Source organism: Hippocampus bargibanti, linkage group LG01 (assembly GCF_051943395.1).
Source record: "Hippocampus bargibanti isolate YZ-2025 linkage group LG01, ASM5194339v1, whole genome shotgun sequence".
Lineage (NCBI taxonomy): Eukaryota > Metazoa > Chordata > Actinopteri > Syngnathiformes > Syngnathidae > Hippocampus > Hippocampus bargibanti.
Genome location: NC_142734.1, coordinates 4836296 through 4862399, shown reverse-complemented (window position 1 = coordinate 4862399; position 26104 = coordinate 4836296). Strand labels below are relative to the sequence as shown.

The 26104-nt window shown below is 39.4% G+C and overlaps 3 protein-coding genes across 10 annotated transcripts in view; 2 read left to right on the top strand and 1 right to left on the bottom strand.

Annotated features, from left to right (window-relative positions):
• Positions 1-422: 422 nt before the first annotated feature.
• Positions 423-10457, top strand: LOC148902818 (retinol dehydrogenase 7-like). The gene is made up of 5 exons (XM_088991345.1): positions 423-546; positions 3457-3771; positions 7787-8045; positions 8126-8289; positions 9751-10457. Exons 2-5 carry the CDS (start codon positions 3459-3461, stop codon positions 9972-9974), a joined length of 960 nt encoding a protein of 319 aa, XP_088847471.1. The 5' UTR covers positions 423-546; positions 3457-3458; the 3' UTR covers positions 9975-10457.
• A 429-nt stretch (positions 10458-10886) lies between these two features.
• Positions 10887-19134, bottom strand: LOC148902817 (ATP synthase F(1) complex catalytic subunit beta, mitochondrial). The gene is made up of 10 exons (XM_088991336.1): positions 18976-19134; positions 17029-17202; positions 16780-16954; positions 16548-16669; positions 15028-15212; positions 14223-14381; positions 14030-14152; positions 12971-13183; positions 12678-12879; positions 10887-11303 (listed from the first exon to the last, which is right to left on the bottom strand). Exons 1-10 carry the CDS (start codon positions 19076-19078, stop codon positions 11206-11208), a joined length of 1554 nt encoding a protein of 517 aa, XP_088847462.1. The 5' UTR covers positions 19079-19134; the 3' UTR covers positions 10887-11205.
• A 99-nt stretch (positions 19135-19233) lies between these two features.
• LOC148902816 (uncharacterized) overlaps positions 19234-26104 on the top strand; it is a 39561-nt gene continuing 32690 nt past the window's right edge. For 6 of the 8 annotated variants that reach the window (XR_016114367.1, XM_088991305.1, XM_088991311.1 and 3 more), the window contains exons 1-5: positions 19234-19314; positions 23179-23237; positions 23315-23485; positions 25151-25459; positions 25538-25679. Coding sequence is in view for 7 of the 8 variants with exons in the window: in XM_088991305.1 (XP_088847431.1) it covers positions 25457-25459; positions 25538-25679 (145 nt within the window). In the remaining variant the exon portion in view is untranslated. Of the gene's footprint in view, positions 19315-19927; positions 19973-23178; positions 23238-23314; positions 23486-25150; positions 25460-25537; positions 25680-26104 lie in introns of those variants that run through there. The other 2 variants (XM_088991293.1, XM_088991297.1) reach the window with 2 other exon arrangements.

Below are 26104 nucleotides of genomic sequence, written 5' to 3'. Positions count from 1 at the left end.
AAAAAGTGACGTTGGTTGCCCTTTAAGTGAATCCTGCCTATAAATACAAGTTGGAAAAGATTTTTTTTTCTTGTCTCCTATTCGTGTTTTCAGTCAACATGAAAAAAAAAACAATAATAATAAAGAAATTGGCCTCAGTGTTCCAGTATTTTGGAGAGGAACTTCCACTGGATTGTATGTTTGACTAAGGATGTAAAAAGTCGACAGAGGAAATACAAACATAAACAAATCCAAGTAGCTGCAGCCTCTTTACTGTTGTTTACAACATGGCGGTTTAGAAACGGCTGTTGCTTGACATTATTATTATTATTATTATTATTATTATTATTATTATTATTCCATCAAAAAATACGTTTGTGAACTAGGGGGTGCAGTGTGGCTATTGTGACGGCTGGGGGCAAAATTCTGCACATGTGTAAAAAAAAAAATACAAAAGAATGCACTGGGTGTTTCAAAAGTTATAAACAGCGATTATACATTAATAGCCCAGAGGACATCCTCATGCTCAAGAGCTTCAGATTGTTCTGGGTTACCTCCTGCTAACCGGTAAGATATTCTGCTTGTCTTTCTGCTTTCGTGTTCACATACATGCTAAGTTTCAGAAATCTTAAATCGGGAGATTTTCGTACTAGCGACTTTGTGGTGGGTGTTAAAATAATGTGAGCGTTACAAAAGTGTAAATTAGAAGTAAATAAAACACACAAAAAATGCGTTCATTGTTTACTTATACATTCAATTAGTATAAGAATGTTTTTTACATTTTCTTTTGTATTGCTTTACAAATGAACTGTTTGTATTGTGTTAATAGTTGCTTTATAAAGTGAGTATTGTGATCAAAATCGGGAGTCTTCCGACCAAATCGTGAGATTTAACATGTATGTGTTCACTTACTAAGAAAATATTATTTGCAATATGACGGGGGTGGAGTGGAGTACTGCAAATGTATTCAAATTGTACAGTGCTCACCTACTCCATTTTTGACGGCATGTATTCACTAAAAAATTTAAAACACTATTTCAATACTGTATGATGAAATACATTTACACATTGTATCCCAATTTCAGAATCAGAAAGCCTTTAAGAGTTCCACAGTGGGGAAATTTGCAATCAACAGCAGCAAAATTGAAAAGCTGTGGGGCCGAAAAGAAAAAAACAACAACAAAGTATTGCATATACAAACAAAAAGACAGAAGATTGAACTGTAAAGCCGCACAAAACATGTTTCATAAAAAGAACTGTACATAGTGCAAAGTATAAAAATACAGTATAAAGCATACAGGTATATGACATGTGTAACTGTATTTACTGTACATAAGGTGCTATTTACAATGTCTACATCCAGTTTTTTTCCCCACATGTGATTATTAACACTCAAATTATGTTGAAAAAAAATCATGTAATTTTGTTGTGGGTCATTTTTACCCATATGTAAAAAATCCACACAAAACAGTCAAATCATGTGACATCAGCAAAAACTGTTTGTGAGATTGGATTGGATTTACCTTTATTAGTCTCACATTGGAGAAATTTACATTTCACAGCAGCAACATTGTTATAAACATACTTGAAAAGAGAGATAACATATTTTTAGTCAACTTTAGTCAACACAAACATAGAAACGGATAAAATTGACCTGTAACATAATATGAGGGTTGTAATGGTTTTATAATAACTGTTTTTTTTTACTCATGATTGGATGGAAATGTGATGAAATTCCACAGCATTCTATTTTTAAAGTGACCTTGAGAGTTTTGAAAGGCGCTTATAAATGAAATGTACAGTATTATTATTATTATTGTTATTATTATTATTATTATTATTATTATTTGATTTCCTCAACATGCAATCTAAATGTATGCAAAGTTGGACAATCTGAGTCAAGTAACAACATCAGGAATTATTTTCCCCCTGTGAAGTCAAGTTCAATGGTGTTTAAGATAATGTGTACGCTCGGGTAGGGTGTAAAGTCCATTTGTCCCAGTGACATTCAATGAAATTCGCCATTGGCACTATTTGTCCAGAGTGGGGTTGAAATTTTTGAAGCCGAAAAAGGTTAACAACATTAAAATTATGGGCTGCATGTCTTTAAAAAGGTCGAATGCTTTTCAATGCTCAAATTGTTTCAATTAATTTAACACCGATCAACAACATAGTAGGAACAACATTTTAATATTTCATATAAGGCCAGGTTTGCTGGTTCTTGGGGAGATTTACAAGCAGCGGCTCCCCCCCCCCCCCGACAAATTGGCGTTTTCGTGTTTATTATGTTGGTTAGAGTCATTGTAAGTGCCTTGCACGCTGGGTCCGAGAGGACAGTAATTTGATCTGTGCTGTATGTCATGCATATTAGCATATTTGACAATAAAGCTGACTTTGACTTTAAAGGACAACTGACGTCTCAGGACAAGTTGTGTCCATAATTTGTAAAATGGTTTCAAATGACTTCTACTGGGTGTATTTTAATAAGATTCCACAGCATATAGCTATATTTTATGTTTTAAGACTCGCGCTGAACATTCAGGAAGTCTTGTTTTTGAGTTGGTGACGAGTCAGAAAAGGACCGCCTCCTAACCGTAAAAAACACGCATTGTAGCGTCTTTCCATCACGTCAATGTATTTTGCTGTACTGTTTTTTTTTTTTTTTTTTTTTTTTCAAAACGTTGTGTTACATCCAAAAGCCGCCAGCAGAGGGAGTCCAAGCTCCATGGAGGAATTTATCAGCCTGTGGAAACGGGCTGATTCATTCCTCACAGCTCAGTGGCCATTTTCTTGCCTCTTTTTGGGTGTGACATTCCCCCCCGCCCGTTTGTCAAAAAATGACACGGAATAAATTGTTTAATCGATTGCAAACATGTATGCTTTCCTCTTCAGAACTATTTGAATCATATTCATAACTGGATGTGTAACAAGAAAGCGTATTCTCCGAATCTGAAGCCATTGTTTTGATTCTCCAGTAATGCAAGACGTCTTGGCGTGACGTCACAAACTGGGGGCGGGACTTTCTGAAAATGCCCAATTCGCAGCTCAATTTTTTGCAGATTTTGGACACTAAGTCATTTTTATTGGTGTTTTGCATTTGAATAATAATTTCATACTGCGTGTTTTGGGTATTTTAGATAAAACGTTTTTCTGATGTCAGTTAAAAAACAAAAAAGTGACGTCGGTTGCCCTTTAAAGTAAACTCGTTCACTGCCAGACGTGCAAAAAGGTGTCCACTGCCCGGGGTTTTTGTCATTTCCACTTGAATTGCAGGAACCACAGAATATTGAGTTTTAGGACTACAAAAACATCCAATTCAGGAGAAGAAACCTGAGACTGTCTTCTTTCATCAGAAAAAAAAGAGTTAATTCCTAAATTTTACGGGTCTGGAGTTATATTAGCTTGAAATGAGGCCGGTTGTGTAACTTCCTGCATAACTCTTTAGTAAAAATGGCAGTGGATGTCTGTTTCCTGCAGACATGTATCTGTACGCCCTGGCCCTTGTCGTGTTCTACTACACGTACCGCTGGCTCAAGGAGCTGCCCAGAGTCTCTGATAAGGGAGACAAGTATGTGTACATCACCGGCTGCGACACAGGCTTTGGAAACCTCCTGGCCCGTCACTTGGACAAACTGGGATTCCGAGTCATCGCCTCCTGCTACACGGAGAAGGGCGAGGAAGAGCTGAGGAAGTCATGCTCGGGAAAGCTGACAACAACACACCTGGACGTTCGATCGAATGAAAGCGTCACCAAAGTTGCAGCCATGATCAAAGACAAAGTGGGGCAGCGCGGTGAGTGTGCAGCACCGTCGGAAAATAACAAAGTACAAATAATTTGTTTCTGTAATTTCTCAGGCATCTGTTTTTACCCGTATTTTTTTGGGCTGACTTGTTATTGTATTCCCTCTATTGGAAAACTTATGGAGTTTCTTCCTCCTAAACCTGTCATATCTGTACTGTGATAAAGGGTTCCAAACTGGGGCGTGCGCGTGGTTGCTTGGAGATCTGCAAAACAATTATGAAGAAATAAGTGTATCGGTAAAATAAATAAATACATAAATAAATAATACATAAATAATACATAATAATAAATGAATAATAAAATGAATAATAAATAAATAAGAATAATAAAATTAATAATAAATAAAATAATAAATGAATAAAGGAATGAAAACATAAATAAATACATGAATAAATAAATAAGCAGATGAATAAACAAATGAATAAATAAATAAATGAATAAATAAGTAAATACGTCGATGAATGAATGAATAAAGATGAATAAATAAATACATGAAGAAATAAACAGACGAATAAATAAAAATAATACATAAGCAGATAAACAAACACATACATACATACATACATACATACATACATACATACAAATAAATAAATAAATATGCAGATAAATAAATACACAAACAAATGCATAAATAAGCAGATGAATAAATGAATAAATAAGTAAATACGTCGATGAATGAATGAATAAATAAAGATTAATAAATAAATACATGAATGAATGAATGAATGAATAAATAAAGATGAATAAATAAATACATTAATAAATAAACAGATGAATAAATAAAAATAATACATAAGCAGATAAACAAACAAACATACATACATACGTACATACAAATAAATAAATATGCAGATAAATAAATACACAAACAAATGCATACATAAGCAGATGAATAAATGAATAAATAAATGAATAAATAAGTAAATATGTCGATGAATGAATGAATAAATAAATAAAGATGAATAAATACATGAATGAATGAATAAATAAATACATGAATAAATAAACAGATGAATAAATAAAAATAATACCTAAGCAGATAAACAAACAAACACATACATACATACATACATACATACATACATACATACATACATACATACACAACACAAATAAATATGCAGATAAATAAATACACAAACAAATGCATAAATAAGCAGATGAATAAATGAATAAATAAGTAAATACGTCGATGAATGAATGAATGAAATAAAGATGAATAAATACATGAATGAATGAATGAATGAATAAATAAAGATGAATAAATAAATACATGAATAAATAAACAGATGAATAAATAAAAATAATACATAAGCAGATAAACAAACACATACATACATACATACAAATAAATAAATATGCAGATAAATACACAAACAAATGCATACATAAGCAGATGAATAAATGAATAAATAAGTAAATATGTCGATGATTGAATGAATAAATAAAGATGAATAAATAAATACATGAATGAATGAATGAATAAATAAATACATGAATAAATAAACAGATGAATAAATAAAAATAATACATAAGCAGATAAACAAACAAACACATACATACATACATACATACATACATACATACATACATACATACATACATATAAATAAATATGCAGATAAATAAATACACAAACAAATGCATAAATAAGCAGATGAATAAATGAATGAATAAATAAACGAAAACATACATAAATAAATAAAGGTGCATACCTACAGATGGCGACAGATCATCTCTTTCTTTAAACAGAAGTCATTTATGAAAAAAATAAAGTCCCATATTTTTCTGGTCATGAGAACCAAAATATATATTATGTAGTCACAGCTGTACTTTTCTAGAGAATAATTGTGTCTTTACCAGAATAAAATGTGTAGTTTTATCAAAGAAAAGATGGTAAAATATTACTTTTTATTTATATAATTGCAACTTCTCGACCCAACATAATACACATTTCTTCTTATAAAGACTATAATTTATTTTCTTTACTCTCATAACCTTACGACCTTTTTTGTGGAAAGTCAACAATTTTTTTCATTCCTATGACATGAACAGATGTTGGGAGTGGTTTTATTGATTTTTTTTAGGGTTCTTGGCAAAATGTCTCCACTTTAAGAGGTCTTGGACCCAAAATGTTTGAATATCGTTATCTATGACACACAGTAAATGCAACTAAAGAGATTTTGATAAATCATTTGTTTAATCGAGCCACTATCAAAGATAAGCAAAGACATCCATCATGCAGTACAGAAAACAGATATCTAGAGGGTACGCTGCTTTAATTTTCTTCATTTAAAGCCATGTCAGGTTTCTCAGTAGTTCCGTGGTTAGAATGTCAACCTGTGTTTTTTTTTCCATATACTTCGGTTTCCTCCCACATTCCAAAAACATGCATGTCAGGCTGATTGAACATTCCAAATTAACCCTTGGTGGGAGTGTGAGTGTGAATGGTTGTTTGTCTCTGTGTGACCTGCGATTGGCTGGTCACACCCCCCCAACTGCCCGAAGATGCTGGGATAGGCTCTAGCATCCCTCCCTGTGAGCCTTGTGAGGACAAATAGGATCAGATGATAGATAGATAGATAGATAGATAGATAGATAGATAGATAGATAGATAGATAGATAGATAGATAGATAGATAGATAGATAGATAGATAGATAGATAGATAGATAGATAGATAGATAGATAGATAGATAGATAGATAGATAGATAGATAGATAGTTTGGGGGGAGTTATGATGGATGGATGTGTGGGTGGATGGGTGGATAGATAGAAGGATCATGATAGTTTGTGTGGGTTAGGATGGGTGGATAGATAGATAGATAGATAGATAGATAGATAGATAGATAGATAGATAGATAGATAGATAGATAGATAGATAGATAGATAGATAGATAGATAGTTTGGGTGGGTTATGATGATTAGATAGATAGATAGATAGATAGATAGATAGATAGATAGATAGATAGATAGATAGATAGATAGATAGATAGATAGATAGATAGATAGATAGATAGATAGATAGATAGATAGATAGATAGATAGATAGATAGATTGGGTGGGTTATGTTCATTAGATAGATAGATAGATAGATAGATAGATAGATAGATAGATAGATAGATAGATAGATAGATAGATAGATAGATAGATAGATAGATAGATAGAGGATAGTTTGGGTGGGTTATGATGGATGGATGTGTGGGTGGATGGATGGATAGATAGAAGGATCATGATAGTTTGTGCGGGTTAGGATGGGTGGATGGATGGATGTGTGGGTAGATAGATAGATAGATAGATAGATAGATAGATAGATAGATAGATAGATAGATAGATAGATAGATAGATAGATAGATAGATAGATAGATAGATAGATAGATAGATGGATGGTGGATAGTTTGTAGATAGATAGATAGATAGATAGATAGATAGATAGATAGATAGATAGATAGATAGATAGATAGATAGATAGATAGATAGATAGATAGATAGATAGATAGATTGATAGATGATAGATATGATATGATAGATAGATAGATCAGATAGTTTGGGTGGGTTAGGATGGATGGGTGGGTGGATGGATGGATAGATGGATGATGTATTGTTTGGGTGGTATAGGGTGGATGAATGGATAGATGGATGATGGATGGACGGTTTGGGTGGGTTGGGGTGGATGGATAAATGGATAGATAGATGGATGATGGCTGGTTAGGGTGGGTTAGAATGGATGGATGCATGGATTGGGTGGGATGGATAAATTGGGTGGATGGATGATGGATGGATTTGGGTGGGTGCATGGGTAGCTGGATAGGCCTTTACCTCCCCACCCACCATTTTGACAAAATGGGTCCCCCATATCTCCACATCCATCCATTTTCAACAGCTCTCGTCCGTCCTCAAGTCCTAATTATGCAGGGCCAGCTTCAGTCAAAACGAATCAGTCTTCATTTCCTCAAGGCTCCTGTGCACTGAATCTACACCGACTTCTTCATGTCCCCTCTCAGGCCTGTGGGCCATCGTGAACAACGCAGGTGTGTCCGTGCCTTCGGCCCCGTGTGACTGGCTGACCATCGAGGACTACAAATCCATGCTGGACGTGAACCTCAACGGGGTGATCGCTGTGACTCTCAGCGTCTTGCCGTTAATCAAGAAAGCGAGGGGCAGAGTTGTCAATGTGGCTAGTGTGTTTGGGAGGATTAGTCCCACAGGGGGCCCGTACACGGTGTCCAAATATGGCGTGGAAGCTTTCAACGACAGCCTCAGGTGATACCGTGAACATTGGTCAACTTTTTTGAGAGTTTGCTCACTAGCACTGATGAAACCGGTCGGCTTTTTCCACTTAGGCTAAATATGGCACCTTTTGGTGTCAAGGTCCTCTGCATTGAACCGGGCTTCTTCAAAACAAACGTGACCGATGCTGCAATCCTGAGTAAGAATGTGAAGTATCTGTGGGACAAGTTGCCTCAGGAGGTCAGAGACGACTATGGACAGGAGTACCTTCAGAAATGTAAGATTGCCTTATTTCTTCAACTACAGACGCTCCCCACTTTACGAACGAGATACATTCTGAGCGGTCGTAAGTTGCTTCAGTGCTGTATTTTGTATGGAATGTATGTTTAAGTCAAACACTGAAAGGGGAAGTATAAAACACAGGCACTCTAACAGTCGTAAAATAAATTCATACATAATGGAGTATGACGACATATATCATTGGGTCTTAAAGGACAACCGACACCTCTGGACAAGTTGTGTCCATAATTTGTAAAATCACTTCAAATGACTTCTACTGAGCGCATTTTACAAATATTCCTTGGCATATAGCTATAGTTTACGTTTTAAGACTCACACTGAATATTCAGAAAGTCTTGTTTATGAGTTGGTGACGAGTCCGTACGTGACGTCACTAAAGGAACGCTCCTGACCGAGAAAGCGACACACAATGCATTTTGGGTACTTTGTTTGGTCTGAAAACTTTATGTTGATCCGTGTTGATGGCAAAATTAGGAGGAAAACACATAAATAACGCGATGGTGAATCGTTGTGCCTTGCACCAAGACTACTATTTGATACTAGATGACACAAATTCCCAGCCCATTTCCAACGGAGCTTGGGCGCCATCTTGCGCATTTTCTGGGCGCTACATTGGAATCCAGACGGCTCAAATTGAAACGGAAGGACTTCTTTAATCGATTGCAAACATTTATGCTTACCTCTTCATAACTATTTGAATCATATTCATAACTGGATGAGTAACAAGAAAGCATCTTCTCTGAATCTGGACTCTCTGAAGCCATTGTTTTGATTCTGGAGCAAGGCAGTTTGTGAAGGAGTATCCTGGCGTGACGTCACGAACAAGGGGGCGGGACTTTCTGAATCTCGCCATTTCCGAGTGCATTTTGTGGCAGTTTTGGGACACCAAGTCATTTTTATTGTTTTGCATTTGACTAAAAATATCAGCCTGCGTGTTTTGAGGATTTTAGATGCTAGAAAACGTTTTTCTGATGTCAGTTAGGAAACAAAAAAAATGGTGTCGGTTGTCCTTTAAAGGGGCGTTTACCAGTTTCAAGATGACGGCCAGTATCATCCAATCAAAATTGCGCTTTCCGCCAACTGCAGCCCCAACAGGAAATGAACAGCGAAAAAGCAAGAATATCTATTTAGTTTTATCGGCGAGCCATATGCAATCAAGAGCCGTATATGACTCGCGAGCCATAGGTTCCTGGCCGCTGCTCTAATGTGTCTGTGTGCGTGAAGCGCAGAACGTAGCCAATCGCAAGCGAGATCGGCTGGAAAACAGCGTAAAATACAAAATCGAACTTACAGCATCTCTGTCTGAACATTTTTTTACAGACTGTACCTGCAAAAATGTTGATATGTAGTTATTCATCGAATGTTCGTAAGTCGGGGAGCGTCTGTACTTGTTACAATTTGAAAAGTTGCTTCACTCACCTCCCTCCATCCTTTACAGCGTTAGCACTCTTATCGGACAAAGTTGCAAAACTATCAGATGGAGACCTGATGAAGGTGGTTAACTGTATGGAACACGCGGTTTCAGCCGTTCGGCCACGTACACGTTACTCGCCAGGATGGGATGCAAAGCTGTTCTGGCTGCCCCTCTCCTACATGCCAACCTGCGTCTCCGGCTACATTCTGAGCAGAGAAGCCATTCCGATTGCCAAGTCAATGCAATAAGGATGTTAAGGACATTTTAATCATTTGATATTGCATTCTGTATCCAAAATGTTATTACAAGAAAGGTGAAATTATAAAGCTAGTTTTCTTTCTTTCTAACAGTCGCTCCCATTATTATGGTCTGCCATATTGAAGGCCTTATCTGAAGGAAGCACTATGTTCAGGCCAATGTACATCCTCTTGATGATAAGCCTGTGGTAAAGGTTGAGGTTACAACTAAGTAGGTCAATAAAAAGCATTCCATGCAGCATGGCCACATTTCCTTTTACAAAACTAACAAGGATGCAAGGGGCTCTTTTTTGGAAAAGTCTATCCTCTTTGCTCATTCACTGCCAGACGTGCAGAAATGTGTCCACTACATTGCCAGGGTTTTTTTTTGTTATCGTCACTGGAATTCTATGATACACAGAATATTGAGTTTTTGGACTACATAAATATTCAGTACAGCGTAAGAAAGCTTAGACTCTCTACTTGCATGAGAAAGTTAATTCCTTAATTATATGGGTCTGGAGTTATGAGCTTGAAATGAGGTCGACTGTCTAAAATAAATGCAATACATACATACTTGTTTATATAGCGCTTTTACAGCTGAAGCTGGAACAAAGCGCAAACGTGGGAAAAAAATGGGAAATGCTGCCCCGTTCTGGAAGAGAAACAAATCGCCAGGTCTGGTCAACTTTATCGTCAACCAAGCAAGAAAAAACAAAACCCAAACTAATTCGGGAATGGCGCTCTGTCATATTTTCTATTCCCGAATAAATTTGTGAATGGCAGTGAATGGGTTAATATCCTGTAAAGTGAGTAAAAAATATTTGTTGAAGTTAACGACATGTGTGAATAACGTCATTGGATTGCAATGCTGTTTTGTTTTAACACTGCAGCTGCATCACACAAAACAAAAGACACATGCTATTAGTTTGTCATTTTATTTATGGCACAGCCGTTCAAAATGATGGCTGCGTGACATGGCTCGCGAGTGCCATCTGGTGGTAAGCATAGGTACAAGACTCGCTCATAGGAAATACACTTGACGAATTGTGTTGCCTTTTTTTTTTTTAATTCCATCTTTTTTTTTTTGTAAATTGAGACATTAAATATAACTATTGATGATGACGAGACAGATACATCTGGATTTGGACATTACAAACCAAGTGCTCTTAACAGCTGGACCCCCCCTGCCTATTTGTTTTGTTTTCATCTTCGTTCCACAATAGTACAATTGTTCAAGCCTTTAGGAGTGCTCCTCAGCCAGTTTCTCAGCCTTCTGGACCACTTCCTCGATGGGGCCAACCATGTAGAAGGCCTGCTCGGGCAGGGGGTCGTACTCGCCTAAGGAAGACCAAGAAATAAAAACAATGAGCATTTTAGAAGTCCATTAAAGGACAACCGACATTTTTTTTGTTTCCTAACTGACATCAGAAAAACGTTTTATAGCATCAAAAATACCCCAAACACGCAGGCTGATAATTTTAGTCAAATGCAAAACACCAATAAAAATGACTTAAAGGACAACCAACGTCTCCGGACAAGTTGTGTCCATAATTTGTAAAATGGCTTCAAATGACTTCTACTGAGCGTATTTTACAAAGATTCCACCGCATATAGCTATATTTTACGTTTCAAGACTCGCGCTGAATATTCAGGAAGTCTTGTTTTTGAGTTGGTGACGAGTCCGTACGTGACGTCACTAAAGGAACGCCCCATTGTAGCAGTCCTTCCATCACGTCAATGTATTTTGCTGTACTTGTTTGGTCTGAAAACCTTGTGTTGCACCCAAAAGCCGCCAGAAGAGGGCGTCCAAGCTCTATGGAAGGAATTTGTCAGCCTGTGGAAACGGGCTGATTCATTCCTCACAACAGCTCGGTGGCCATTTTGTCCCAAAACGACTTCAAAATGACCCCGATGATGCAGTTTCAGAAGGTCACATCATGACGTCTTGCCTTGCTCTAGAATCAAAACAATGGCTTCAGATTCAGAGAAGATGCTTTCTTGTTACTCATCCAGTTATGAATATGATTCAAATAGTTCTGAATAGGAAAGCATAAATGTTTGCAATCGATTAAAGAAGTCCTTCTGTATTAATTTGAACCATCTGGACTCCAATGTAGCGCCCAGAAAATGCACAAAATGGCGCCCAAGCTCCGTTGGTAATGGGCTGATTTGTCTGCTGGGAATTTGTGTCAACTAGTATCAAATAGTAGTCTTGGTGCAACACACAATTCACCATCGCGTTATTTATGTGCTTTCCTTCTAATTTCGCCATCAACACGAAGTTTTCAGACCAAACAAAGTACCCAAAATGCATTGTGTGTCGCTTTCTCGGTCAGGGGCGTTCCTTCAGTGACGTCACGTGGGGATCGTCATCAACTCAAAAACAAGACTTCCTGAATATTCAGCGCGAGTCTTAAAATGTAAAATATAGCTAGATGCCGTGGAATCTTGGTAAAATACGCTTAGTAGAAGTCATTTGAAGTGGTCGACTTAGCGTACTGATACTGAGACGCTAAGTCACACAAACGCACACCTCGTTCGTGTTTTTCAATCATCTTCTTCTACTTGACCAGACTTTTCTTTAGTGTCCTCTTTGGCTTAACACTAGCCTGTTGTGGGGTCTTTTCCGGTCCCATAAATCATGGATACAACTTGTCCGGAGGCGTCGGTTGTCCTTTAAGAAACGAGGCATGCATCATTTTTCACGCTCACCTGCAAGAATGCTCTTAAAGCCCTTGATGGTCTCCTTCAAAGGTACCAGCTTGCCCATGTGGCCCGTGAAAACTTCAGCCACCTGGAAGGGCTGCGACAGGAAGCGCTGGATTTTGCGTGCACGGGCCACTGTTAGCTTGTCCTCCTCAGACAACTCATCCATACCCAGGATGGCGATGATATCTTGAAGGGATTTGTAGTCCTTCAAGGACAAAAATAAATTGCAGCAATTAAGATTACGGATAAATTAAACTAACAGCCAATTTGGCTCAGTTCGTGTGAAAACGTCACACCTGAAGGATTTTCTGCACGCCGCGGGCAACGTCATAGTGCTCAGCGCCGACAATGTTGGGATCCATGATTCGCGAGGTCGAGTCCAGGGGGTCCACGGCAGGGTAGATGCCCAGCTCGGCGATGGCACGAGACAACACAGTGGTGGCATCCAAGTGAGCAAAGGTGGTGGCAGGGGCAGGATCGGTCAAATCATCGGCAGGCACATAGATGGCCTGAAAAGTCGGAGGAATTATTTTTCAAGTGGATACTATATAGTGATACGTCAGCTCACGAACTTAATTGGTTCCCAAAAAGTGTGTGTAAAAGCAAAAAGTGCGTCTTCTAAACATTTATTTCCCATAAGAAACCATTAAAATGAGAAGAATCCGTTCCCAGGTTCGCCCATAAAACATAATTTTACACTAAATAAGCCTTAAAACTACACAAAGTATACCTTATTTTATGTAGAATAAATGTGCTATTGTGTTGTAATTAAAGAATTAAACTGTACTGTATAATAAAGTCGTTTTATTTACCTTTGCAATGGTCGTCTATGTCGTTGCCTCTTGATATCCGAGTGAAGTTGCCGTGCTCTCTCGGCGATAATACCCTCACTCACACTGTCCCCCACTATCTGCTTTTCGTTAATCGAAATCAACAGAAGTTTAACCTCTTCTATTGCCTGAGACCGTTGTTTAGACAACACAGAAACACCCATAGCCACACGTAGCAATGGTCGACTTAGCGTACTGATACTGAGACGCTAAGTCACACAAACGCACACCTCGTTCGTGTTTTTCAATCATCTTCTTCTACTTGACCAGACTTTTCTTTTGTGTCCTCTTTGGCTTAACACTAGCCTGTTGTGGGGTCTTTTCCGGTCCCATAATAGCAAAAATATCCTCGATAACAAACCATGTCAGCACTCAAAGAAAGAGGGTGACGAAAACTAGTTTGTCTGCCAAGATTATATTCTCGCAAATTTAATATTCGTAAGGTGAAAAGTTGATGCGCTAAAGCGTTCGTAAACTGAGGTATCACTGTACTTCATAAAAATAAAACTAGAATGTTGAACATACCTGGACTGATGTGATAGAGCCTTTCTTGGTGGTGGTGATCCTCTCCTGCATAGTACCCATGTCAGTGGCCAGTGTTGGCTGGTAACCCACAGCAGAAGGGATACGACCCAGCAGGGCAGACACCTGAAAAGTCAAAGAGTTAAACCAAATCCAACTTGGATACATATCACACCCGTGAAGAAAGTACTCAGACCTCAGAGCCAGCTTGCGTGAAGCGGAAAATGTTGTCGATGAAGAGCAGCACGTCTTGACCTTCTTGGTCACGGAAGTACTCTGCCACAGTCAACCCGGTGAGAGCCACTCTGGCACGAGCGCCAGGGGGCTCGTTCATTTGGCCGTACACCAGCGCCACCTAGGGGGGTGGGGGGCAATGTGAATGGAAGAACATGAAACTTAGAGGAAAAATAAACAATATTAAAAAAAAAAACAATATCAAGGTGACATCTGTGTAGGCTCTCGTTCGTACAGGAGTGGTCCATTGAGGAAAAGGTTTCTTCAGCTGTCATCCGTACTTCTTTGACGGTGTCTAACGTTTCGCTTCTCATCCTAAGAGCTTAGTCAGCGAACTAAGGTTTTGCTGGTATTTCACGCCCTGTATCCCTAATGAACAGAGGTGGCGGTGCCAGACCTCTGCCCTTATATGTCCCTGTTCTGAGGTTGGGGGACCAGTGGAGAACTCCCTGAAGCCAATTACGGTTACTTCTATTGTTCCATCCCTGGCTCTGATTTCACCTTGGTCATGAATCGGGCTAATGAGGTAAACCAGAGCCAGGGATCGAACATGAGAGCTAATCAGACTGGCTAAGGAGGTGAATCCACAGCCACCTTTGTTCATGAGGGAAATATATAGGGCCAGAGTTACCAGCACAACTTTAGTTCGCTGACGAAGCTCTTCGGATGAGGAGCGAAACGTCCGACACCTTCAAAGAAGCACAGATGACGGCTGACGAAACATTTTCCTCAATGAATATCAAGGTGAGGACTGTCACATGGCTCACCTTGGAAGTGGTGTCCTTCAGGTTGATGACACCGGACTCAATCATCTCATGGTACAAGTCGTTTCCCTCACGGGTACGCTCACCCACGCCGGCAAACACAGAGTAACCACCATGGGCCTTTGCCACATTGTTGATCAGCTCCATAATCAGCACAGTCTTGCCCACACCAGCTCCGCCAAACAAGCCTGGGAAAAAAAGTGTAGCAGTGTGGAATATCACCAACGAAAAGCCTGTCCGCTGCATGACGGAGGGGACAGCACAAGCTCCGGAGTGACTTTACCTCAGGATGAAAGTGACAATGCGACAAAAAAAAAAAAAGAAAATGGCGGCGTGCGTGGCGAGGAATATCTGACGCTATTCCAATACGACACGCAGGAGGAAGACTTCCATGGTTTCAGTTTACAGGAGGAAGATGAGGACGGCTCTTAGCGACTTGCTATGTCTTTGTACCCAGACCTGTTAGCGAGTGCTAATGTCTTGCTGCTGTGTTACCGCTGTGTTTCAGTGACTTTTAGTGGAATGTTTTTTTTTTTTTAACCAGCCTTCTTCGGACCGTGTTACAGTGATACCTTGGCTTACGAACTTAATTGGTTCCCAGTGTGTGTAAGACGAGAAGTGTGTATCCCAAAAAATAATTTCCCATAGGAAACCATTAAAATGAGAATAATCCGTTCTCCCCAAGAAACATAATTTCTATTTCTCTAAGCCTTAAAACTACACAAAATATACCTTACTTTATGTGTAATAAATGTGCTATGGTATTATAATTACAGACATAAACTGTACGATATAATAAAGTCATTTTATTTATCTTTGTGATGGTCGTTGATGGCTTGATGGAATGGAGTGGCCGGTTTCATCAGCATTAAACACTTAATGAGGAACGTAGCCTTCTTATTTCTTTCTAATTTGACCTTGTTCCTCATCAATTGTGTTCTGTTTAGCTGGGTTGATTGCTTTTTGCATCAAGTGTACAGATGGCTTGTGGAGCCTGATTGATGGGAATTTTAACCTTGCAGTCTACAGTCTGCCTTTGAACTATCAAAGTTGAAACGAGTCCAACTTTCACTGTTTTCTATCATTTTGTCACTCCCTCTCTTGTCTGCCTGTGTCTTTAATGTTTAAATCACCCCCCCTCACTTCTGCGTTCTTGACCAATCACGTGGCTTTAACTGAACACTGGGGGTGGGGAATAGAGGACAAAAACAAGCCGGCTGCTATTTTCTTTTAGGAGAATGGGCTCGTTCGCGAACGACACATCACTCATTGTGGCAGCTCTGTGTGTATCCCGAAAAATAGTTCGTATGCCAAGGTAAAATTTTCATAAATTTAACGTTCGTAAAACGAAAAGTTTGTAAGCCGAGGGGTTTTATGTACAACCTTTAAAAATGAGGTATCTTACAGGTGTACTGACTTTCTATACAGTAACGATGCGGGAGTGCTACAAAATCGTCCGGAATATCCGACCCTGTACATGTAATTTCTTTGAGCAAATTAAAATATATTCAACATGCACATACCAATCTTTCCTCCCTTGGCATAGGGGGCCAACAAGTCGACCACTTTAATGCCAGTCACAAGAATCTCCTGCTCCACACTCATGTCAGTGAACTCGGGTGCTTCAGCATGGATGGGTGCAGTCCTGCAAAGAGAATGGAAATAGCGAGGTTGCAAATCCATTTGGGGAAGCAAACTTTGTGTCAGGTGCATAATAAGTTGTTATTTTTAAAATCATCTCCCAAATGAACTTACTGCTTTGTGGAGATAGGCCCCCTCTCATCAATGGGCTCGCCAATGACATTCATAATCCTACCCAGGGTTTCAGGGCCCACTGGGATTCTAATGGGGGCCCCAGTGTCCAGGACCTTCTGTCCACGGACCAAACCTTCAGTACCATCCATAGCGATGGTGCGCACAGTGTTCTCACCTACATAAAACAAGATTCCAGTTGAATTCCAAACCCCAATATGAGACTTGCCAAAGAAACAATAATTCACGAACCAAGATGCTGTGCCACCTCCAGAACTAGCCTGGACTCTCGTCCGGCAACCTCCAGGGCATTGAGGATGGGTGGAAGGCCCTCGTCAAATTGGACATCCACCACGGCACCAATGACGGCCACGATGCGCCCAGTGACAACGCTGGCGGCAGCCGCGGGCGCGACATAATTTCTGCCTGTGACAGAAATGTTGGTATGTTATGGAAATATTACAAAATAATCCAGCACATTTAGAAGTTTGGGCGATGTAAACATTAATCTGCTATCCTGGACTCAACCAGTTGCCATCTATCAGAATCAGAAAGCATTTTAATAGTCCCACAAAGGGGAAATTTGCAATCTACAGGAGCAAAATTGAAAGGGGTGGGGGCAGGGGTCAAAAGATAAAACAAAGTATTCTATGTACAAAAGAAAATGTCAGGAGATTGAAATGTACAACTGCACAAAAAAAAATGTTTCATAAAAACAACTGCACATTGTGCAAAGTATAAAATATATAAAAGTTTAAAAAGCATATTTGATATATGAATCAGAATCAGAAAACCTTTATTCGTCCCACAATGGGGAAATTTGCAGGCCACAGCAGCAATTTGAAAGGGGAGGGGAGGGGGGGGTGAAAGGATAGAAAACAAGATATTCTAAGCATAACAAAATAAAAATGTCATCTGTATACTGTGCAAATGTAAATGTGCAAAACCGTTTCAAAAAAATGTACATAGTGCAAGTATCAATATGTTAGCGAATACAAAGACAAACAACTATATATACACTCACAATCACATTTGGGGTCAATTTAAATCAGGGATCTCAAATACATTTTTGTCCCGACCCACTGTGTCATGCAACGTCTTTTGTTATGACAGTAAAACCAGATAAATATTTAAATATCTCATATATTACTTGTACACAAGAAATTGATTACTACTTTTGAAATCAGTCCTATATATAATATACCTATAAGACTGTCAAAGTGTGTTTAAAATGGGTAACAAAATAATTGCAATGTCAACACCGTTAATTACACGTCACTTATTAGCATTTCAGTAAAGATTATTTCAAGGATCATACAAGTTGGCACACGTGATGTGCTTTCAATGGGCATATAAAATGATGTGAGGGGCTAGATCTGACCCCCTGGCATAGAGTTTGACACTTGTGATTGAGAGTGTTCAATTACGCCACCGTACTTTGCATGTTTTTGAGACCGTCAGAACAGTCTAGAAACCCCACGCAAGCACTTGGGAGATCATGCAAACTCCACAAAGGAAGGCCTGAGCGCGGAAACGAATCCCAGACCTCTGCACCAGTGAGGTAGACGTGCAAACCAGTCGATCACCGTGCCGCCTCATAGCCATTATAAAGTCCGAAATCAATATTAAATCATCTTTAGAACGCATTATGAGACAAAGCAACTTCGGAAATTCACTTTAGCTGAAGCTGTCAGATGAATGAAATGCAGTCGACGTAGCTGTCGTTTCGGCAACATGGCGGGATGTTAGTTTCCATTCTATTTTAGCCTATCAAGTAACAAAATGTTTTCATCACTCGATGTATCATATTGAGACACATTTAGAAGTCGCACACGAGGGCGAGAAACATAGCAAAGACTCCCATCCGATCATGCTAGTCAGTCAGCCAGCTCATGTCAGAGGAAAGGTCATTTGTGCTAGCGTAGCCAACCCGTGTCAAAACATCGTCCAAGACATGCGATCCGCTATGGAAAACAATGAAAACATAAGTTTAAGAGTTACGTGCACCCATAAAAGCCGTACCTTAGCTCTTACTGTAAAAATAAATCACAAGGCCTTTAAAGCCGCACGAAAGGGCATCCAGCGTGTTGCTAACAGCTAACGTTAGCATAGCTCTCGTCGTCCCTTTGAAAGCTACTTCATTACATTCTTATGAATATGCAATTTCGCCCAACACCACCAAGCTTGTGGGGGACTTACGCGAAAGGACGGCAGGTGATCCAACGAGGGCCTTCAGAGGATGGACTCCGGGCTTTACAGCCCGCAGTGCCCCGGTGCAGCAGCGTCCTACAGCTCCTAACATGTTCAAAATGGCTGAAGGTGGAACGAGCAAGGAACTCGCGGCTTTATATTATAGTATGCACGAAAGACAACTGCGCTTGCGTGACACGTTCAATGTTTCTTGCTGCGCATGCGCACGTGTGATATCTCATGCGCATGCGCCGTTGTAAAACCCGTGCTGCTGACATTCGCCCCTCCATAACACTTCACGTCATGCTTATTGTTTCTGTTAAGTGATCGACAAGTCTTTTGAATATGGTAATGTATCTGCATTCCTTTCTGTGACACAACAACACACCACGAATCACTTCATACACTATATTTACACAAGGGGCGTGCAAAGAATGGGGTTAACTGAGACAGTCACCAGAGCACCTCCCTTGCATCGGTCACCCGTCATTGGGGTCGCATGTTTGCTGGAACCAATACCAGCTGTCATAGCACAAGAGGCATATTTTATAAATTCTAAATCGATCACATCCTTTACTGGGCGCGGTGGCTAGTTGTTAAGCACATCAACGTCACAACTAGCTGACTGGCTAGCTATTAGCTAGATAGCTATTTGAGTTATTCCAGGTTGAGTGAACGCTGGCGTGTGTGGGTGCAGCTGCTCACTCACAGGAAAAACGTATCCCGTGACTGTAAAGTGACCTCGACAGTTTTGAAAGGCGCTTATAAAATTATTATTATTATTATGAAAGGCGCTTATAAAATTATTATTATTATTATTATTATTATTATTATTATTATTATTATTATTATTATTATTATTATTATCGTGCTGAGGATATGGATTGGAGTCTGGGCGTCAACCTTTCAGTGTGGACTTTGCGTCGCATTTTCCTTGTTCCTGTATGTTTTATTGTTTTTCTGTGTACTATATTGCAGTTTCTTCCATATTCCAAAATTTGACTTGGTAGGTTGACTGGACTCTAAATTGTCCCAAGTGTGAATGGTTGTTTGTCTATCTGTGCCCTGAAATAGGCTGGTGACCAAATCAGGTTGTACTTTGCTTAATACGTGAAGATAGCGGGGATGGGCTCCAGCACTTCGACGATCCTTTTTCTCTTCAGTGATACAGCAGATGGATGGATGGAAATTATTTCCAGCTAAATTTAATGCTATATTTCATTTGAATAAAAATCACATTTTATCATTACTCTAATTACAACGGTATAATTGGACTTGAAAGTTACAGAGTTGAAATTTAATGCTAAATGTGTTATTGTTTTCGTGTAAGAGTACATGCTCACTAGCTGTGTTAGTTTCTATGATCACTGGTCCAGAAAAAGCTTGGCTGGCAATGTAGTTAAAAAATAGGACTTTCAACTCTTTCACGCGTGTGACATGGATAGACTAAGGCATAATCATTGAATCTTCAAAGCAACAATTTTCTGCCCCCCAAGCTCTCCATGCCGTGGGGCGTCAATCAAAATCGTGTGAAAGTGGCTGGTGGGGTGATGAGGTATAGTCGAGCAAAGTGCCGTGGTTTTTATTTTCCACTAGAGGGCGCTAATGTACCACAAAAAATATAGAACTCGTATGAGCGAACTGTCTCCATACACGTTGATCATACACGTATTTGTCTACCATGTTTCTTGCATTTAATCTTAGAAGGCCACGATTAGGTTTAGTCACTAGTAAAAGACAAAACATTACAGGAAAACTGCCTGCATTGAGTTGCTGTACTGGGCACCCCTCCCATATATAAAGTGTTTGTTTGTATGTAAGAGTAATTCCTGCATTCACACTTTGAATATATTTCACAACTGCAAATTTTACACATTCTAGGAAAAATCTAGGACTAGCGTCAGAAATCACTGTTTGTTTCGCGAGTCCTATATTGTCCAAAGGTGTCAATGTTACTGTGACTGGTTGTCTGGCATCCTACGATTGATACGTTAACTCACCTCACATTGACTCATTTGGGACAGGCTCCAGTTTCATCCTTGCCCTAAACCGTTGAAGTGGTATTGGATATGATTGCATACATAAAGCATCACTATTGTTGTCGTGAATAAAGGAAAAAAAGTGCAGTGGGAATACTTTTTTTCCAAAGGTAAATTATTATACACTGTACTCCCTCATCAAGAGGATCAAAGTAAAATGATCTTATAAACACAAAACAACGATGTGGCGATGATGTCACATAATTATCTCAAACAACATTACTCAGCATTGCTCTGACATCATTTTTATCATAATCGGACGGTGATTTGGGAGCCTTTTATTGAGCTCGTTGCTTGTTCTGTAGCCACAAAGGGACATATGTCTTCTTGTGCCGGTCCCAAGCCCCTATAAATAAAGGAAGGGCATCCGACGTAAAAGATAGGCCAAAACAAACATGCGGATCAAACCTCTAAAGATGGAGGACACTGATTTGCTGTGCGTTTTTAAATTTAGACGCTTAATTTAACCAGTGGGGTTATAACCCAATTTAACTTCAAATGACAATTTGGAATGGTTTTCAAGTATAGTAAAATATGCTTTCAAGCAGTATGACAGCATGCTAATTCTTTGGCTTTTATCCTTCTGGACTGCAAAAGGCTCAGCAGAGATAACGTAGCTTCTTTCCATGTGTATTAATACTGCTCGACCAGTCTGTAGCTGCATGACAAAGCACAACAGATATTTGGTTTTCGGCACTCTGGGCATGCCCCAAAGTTAAAGGACAACCGACGTCACTTTTTTGTTTCTTAACTGACATCAGAAAAACGTTTTATAGCATCTAAAATACCCAAAACACGCAGTATGATATTTTTATTCAAATGCAAAACACCAATAAAAAAATGACTTAGTGTCCAAAATCTGCAAAAACTTGAGCTGCGAATTGGGCATTTTCAGAAAGTCCCGCCCCCAGTTTGTGATGTCACGCCAAGACGTCTTGCATTGCTTGAGAATCAAAACAATGGCTTCAGATTCGGAGAATATGCTTTCTTGTTACACCTCCAGTTATGCATATGATTCAAATAGTTCTGAAGAGGAAAGCATACATGTTTGCAATGGATTAAAGAATTTATTCCATGCCATTTTGAGGCAACATTGGGGAGAAACGATCACCAGAAAAGAGGCACAAAATGGCGACCTCCTGTGGCCACGTCCGTTTCCACAGGCTGATAAATTCCTTATATGGAGCTTGGACACCCTCTACTGGCGGCTTTTGGGTGCAACACAAGGTTTTCAGAACAGACAATACAGCAAAATACATTAACGTGATGGAAGGACTGCTAGAATGTGTCTTTTTTCGGTGTGGGGCATTCCTTTAGTGACGTCACGTACGGACTCGTCACCAACTCAAAAACAAGACTTCCTGAATATTCAGCGCGAGTCTTACAACGTAAAATATAGCTATATGCGGTGGAATCTTTGTAAAATACGCTCAGTAGAAGTCATTTGAAGCCAATTTACAAATTATGGACACAACTTGTCCGGAGACGTCGGTTGTCCTTTAAGTCTCAGGAGTGATGACTGAAAAGTTGTGCTTTCAGGGTTATTCCAAGGACATGTGGAACATCAAACACCTTCAACTGTGGATTCTGAGCTCATCCGAACCTTTAACTTAGGGAGTGTTTGGAAAAAGTTGCTGCTTTAATTTGGTGTTTCCATAGCTACATCAAGGGTGGAGCGACGAGGAGGAATGAATTCTCTCGAGGCTAGCTGCCACAAGACTCAGCATGCTTCCTCCACCTGATTAGATGTATGTCAATGCCAACACGGTTTCTGACTTAAACATCTCAGCTTTTCGACAGCTGGAGAAAAGTCCTTGGAGGGCCTGAAACACGCAATCAATGTCGAATCAGAAATCAACGACAGCATAATTATGTAAAATGTAACAATAACATACAGTGTAGGGCAATGTCTTACTTTATGCCAAACACACAGCAGAAACACCGATATGCGCACATGCACACAAAAACACAATGGTGCTATTGCAAGGGTGTGAAAATCTGACCTAGCGATTATACTTCTGCATCCATAACATAACCTTCATCTATTCACAGTATCACTCTTGTAATTGAAGTATCATTTGAATGACATTTTTTCATGGTTTGCTAAAGGAATCAAGTCGATTTTCTGTGACCTTTCCATTCCCACCGTAACAAATATTCATCTTTCACACAGACAGAAGACTTAAAGACGCATTCCTGAGTGACAGCACACCATTCTGTGCTTTCAGTAAGGTACAGTACTTGGCAATCAAAATACATGCACACACTGTCACCAAGGAGATATCAGAGCTGTGTGATGCTTGTTACAGCTTCTCGGGGTCTCATCTTGCTTGGATCCTTTGAATTCTTTAATTTGGTGGAGATATTGCGCTCTCCACGATGGTAAGGGATATACGGTGTTGTGGGATTCAGAACAAAACCACCAGACAAGCGGTGGTGTACGTCTTGACTCAACCGTGGTTTACTTCGAATGCTCAGAGGTAATACAAAACGTATGCGCGCAACAACTTCCTGTCCAACAATGTAAATCGGTCCGACGCTAAAACTCAAGGAATTCCTTTTAGGAAAACTATGGCTTCCAACACGGATGTTTAGACAAAATGGTGCTGTCAACAAAGACACACCACCTAATAAAGATAATAGAAAAAAAACTATTCAAAGGGATGTTGTAATTAACTGCCACATCTCACTGTTGTTTTCAGGCCTGAGGCCTGTTTTTTTGGGGGGGAAGGAATTTTCCATATACTATTCCATTTTAGGTTGTTTGAAATTGACAATATATATATATATATATATATATATATATATATATATATATATATATACAGTAAAGTCTCGTTATATCGATATTCAAGGGAGTCCGAAAAAATATCGATATAACCGGGACTATCGATATATCCGACCCTGTTTGCATGTAATTTTCTCCGTGCGTGCATAGAAATAGTATCGATATAACCGGGACTATCGATATATCCGATATCGATATAACGAGACTTTACTGTATATATATACTATATATACAACCCCAGCTCACAGACCTAATTGGTTCCCAGAAAGTGTAAGGCGAAAAGTTCATCTGCCGAACATTTATTCCTCATAAGAAACAATTTAAAATGAAAATAATCCGTTCCGAGGTCCCCATAAAACGTAATTTTCTACTAAATAAGCCTTAAAATGACACAAAATATAGCTTATTTTATGTACAATAAATATGCTATTGTATTGTAATTAAAGAAATAAACTGTACTTTATAATAAAGTTGTTTTATTTACCTTTGTGATGGTCGTTGATGTAGTTGCCTCTTGATGATATGCGAGTGAAGTTGCTGTGCTTTCTCAGCGATAATACTATCACTCACACTGTCCCCTGTTAGCTGCTGTTCGTTAATCCAAATCAACAGATGTTTTTCAATCTCTTCTATTACCTGCGACCGTCGCTTAGACAATACAGAAACACTCTTATCCACACGTAGCAATGGTCAATTTAGCATACTGGTCACACAAACGCACACCTCGTTCGTGTTTTTCAATCATCTTCTTCTACTCGAGCAGAATTTTCTTTTGTGTCCTCTTCGGCTTTACACTAGCCTGTGGTGTGGTCTTTTTCGGTCTCATAACAGCAAAAGTACTCCACTCGATAACAAACCATGTCTGCACTCAAAGAAAGGTGGTGATGAAAACTAGTCCGCCAGCCACCGTGGCGCTGTTCGACTGTGTGGTTTGGTGTTCATCTGCTGAAAACTAGTCCGCCAGCCACCTGTGGCGCTGTGTGGTTTGGTTCGTAACGCCGAAAACTAGTTCGTCTGCCAAGATTATATTCTCGCAAATTTAATATTCGTAAGGCGAAAAGTTCGTGAGCTAACGTGTTCGTAAGCTGAGGTATCAATGTACAGTAAAGTCTCGTTATATCGATATCGGATATATCGATAGTCCCGGGTATATCGATACTATTTCTATGCACGCACGGAGAAAATTACATGCAAACAGGGTCGGATATATCGATAATCCCGGTTATATCGATATTTTTTCGGACTCCCTTGAATATCGATATAACGAGACTTTACTGTATAAGGAACTCAGTCAAGTCAGTTTGAGATTCATCAATCTATCCATTTTTCAGACTTCACTTTTTGTGAATGTTTCTAGGTACCCCTACTGGTCTCCTCCCAGAAATGGGAGTGAAGAAGCTCAGAAAAGGGGTGGACCTTCTTTCACTTACTGCACCTTTATGAAAGAGGCTCATGAGAGCCACAACACATGCATGCTTTGGTCAACTGCTAAGCATCACCGTTCATCTGCATCGCCAGGCTGGGTTGGGGTATGGAATCGAACAAACAAATCTAGAAAATCTCTAATTTATTGGCACACCTTCCCCACTGCCACCCCCAATGTATTTTCTTTCAACGGAGCATTAAACTATTGATCACCACCTGGGAGACATAAAGAATCCACATGGTGAGTTCTGCTTGTTTAAGTTTGCTTCAGGACCATTTAGCGTTATTCATGTGTCCATGTCATCACTTTGTATGGAAGGACACCATGTTGCAGATGCCCTCAGTGCACTGGCTTCTGCTTTTGTGGGGGATGCAGGGTGTTTGGCCACACGACCACAATGGTTATGATGAAGAGATGACCGCTAAGAGGAAAAACAAGCAATATGCGAATTACGCCAAACGTAAGTCCATCTGAATGAACGCTGTTTTTGTCACATAGCCATCTTCAGTTATTCCCATTCATACTGCAGGAGTATGTTAAAAAAGGCAAATTAACTCATTCACTGCCATTCACGAATTTGTTTGAGAATTGAAAATATGACGTTGAACGCCATTCCCAAATTTGTTTGGGTGTTGTTTTTTTAATGCGTGGGTGCCGATAAAGCGCTGGCCAAGGCCTCTGGCAATGTTTTTTTTTCTTTTCCACAAGGGCTTAGCATTTCTATTTTCCATGTTAGCGCTTTGTTCCAGCTTTAGCTGTTGTTAAAGCGTTATATAAACCAATATGTATGTATTGCATTGTATTTTTGACCGCCGCCCTCATTTCAAGCTCATCTAACTCCAGACCCATATAATTTAGGAATTAACTCTTTTTTATGATGAAAGA

Excerpts from the sequence above, each read along its gene's own strand:
- LOC148902818 (XM_088991345.1), top strand. The coding sequence starts at position 3,459 with ATGTATCTGTACGCCCTGGCCCTTGTCGTGTTCTACTACACGTACCGC. Across the intron at positions 8,046-8,125 it reads GCTTTCAACGACAGCCTCAG|GCTAAATATGGCACCTTTTG; the intron begins GTGATACCGTGA and ends TTTTCCACTTAG. Across the intron at positions 8,290-9,750 it reads ACAGGAGTACCTTCAGAAAT|CGTTAGCACTCTTATCGGAC; the intron begins GTAAGATTGCCT and ends CATCCTTTACAG.
- LOC148902817 (XM_088991336.1), bottom strand. The coding sequence starts at position 19,078 with ATGTTAGGAGCTGTAGGACGCTGCTGCACCGGGGCACTGCGGGCTGTA. Across the intron at positions 17,203-18,975 it reads ATCACCTGCCGTCCTTTCGC|GCAGAAATTATGTCGCGCCC; the intron begins GTAAGTCCCCCA and ends TTTCTGTCACAG. Across the intron at positions 14,153-14,222 it reads TCACGCAAGCTGGCTCTGAG|GTGTCTGCCCTGCTGGGTCG; the intron begins GTCTGAGTACTT and ends TTGACTTTTCAG.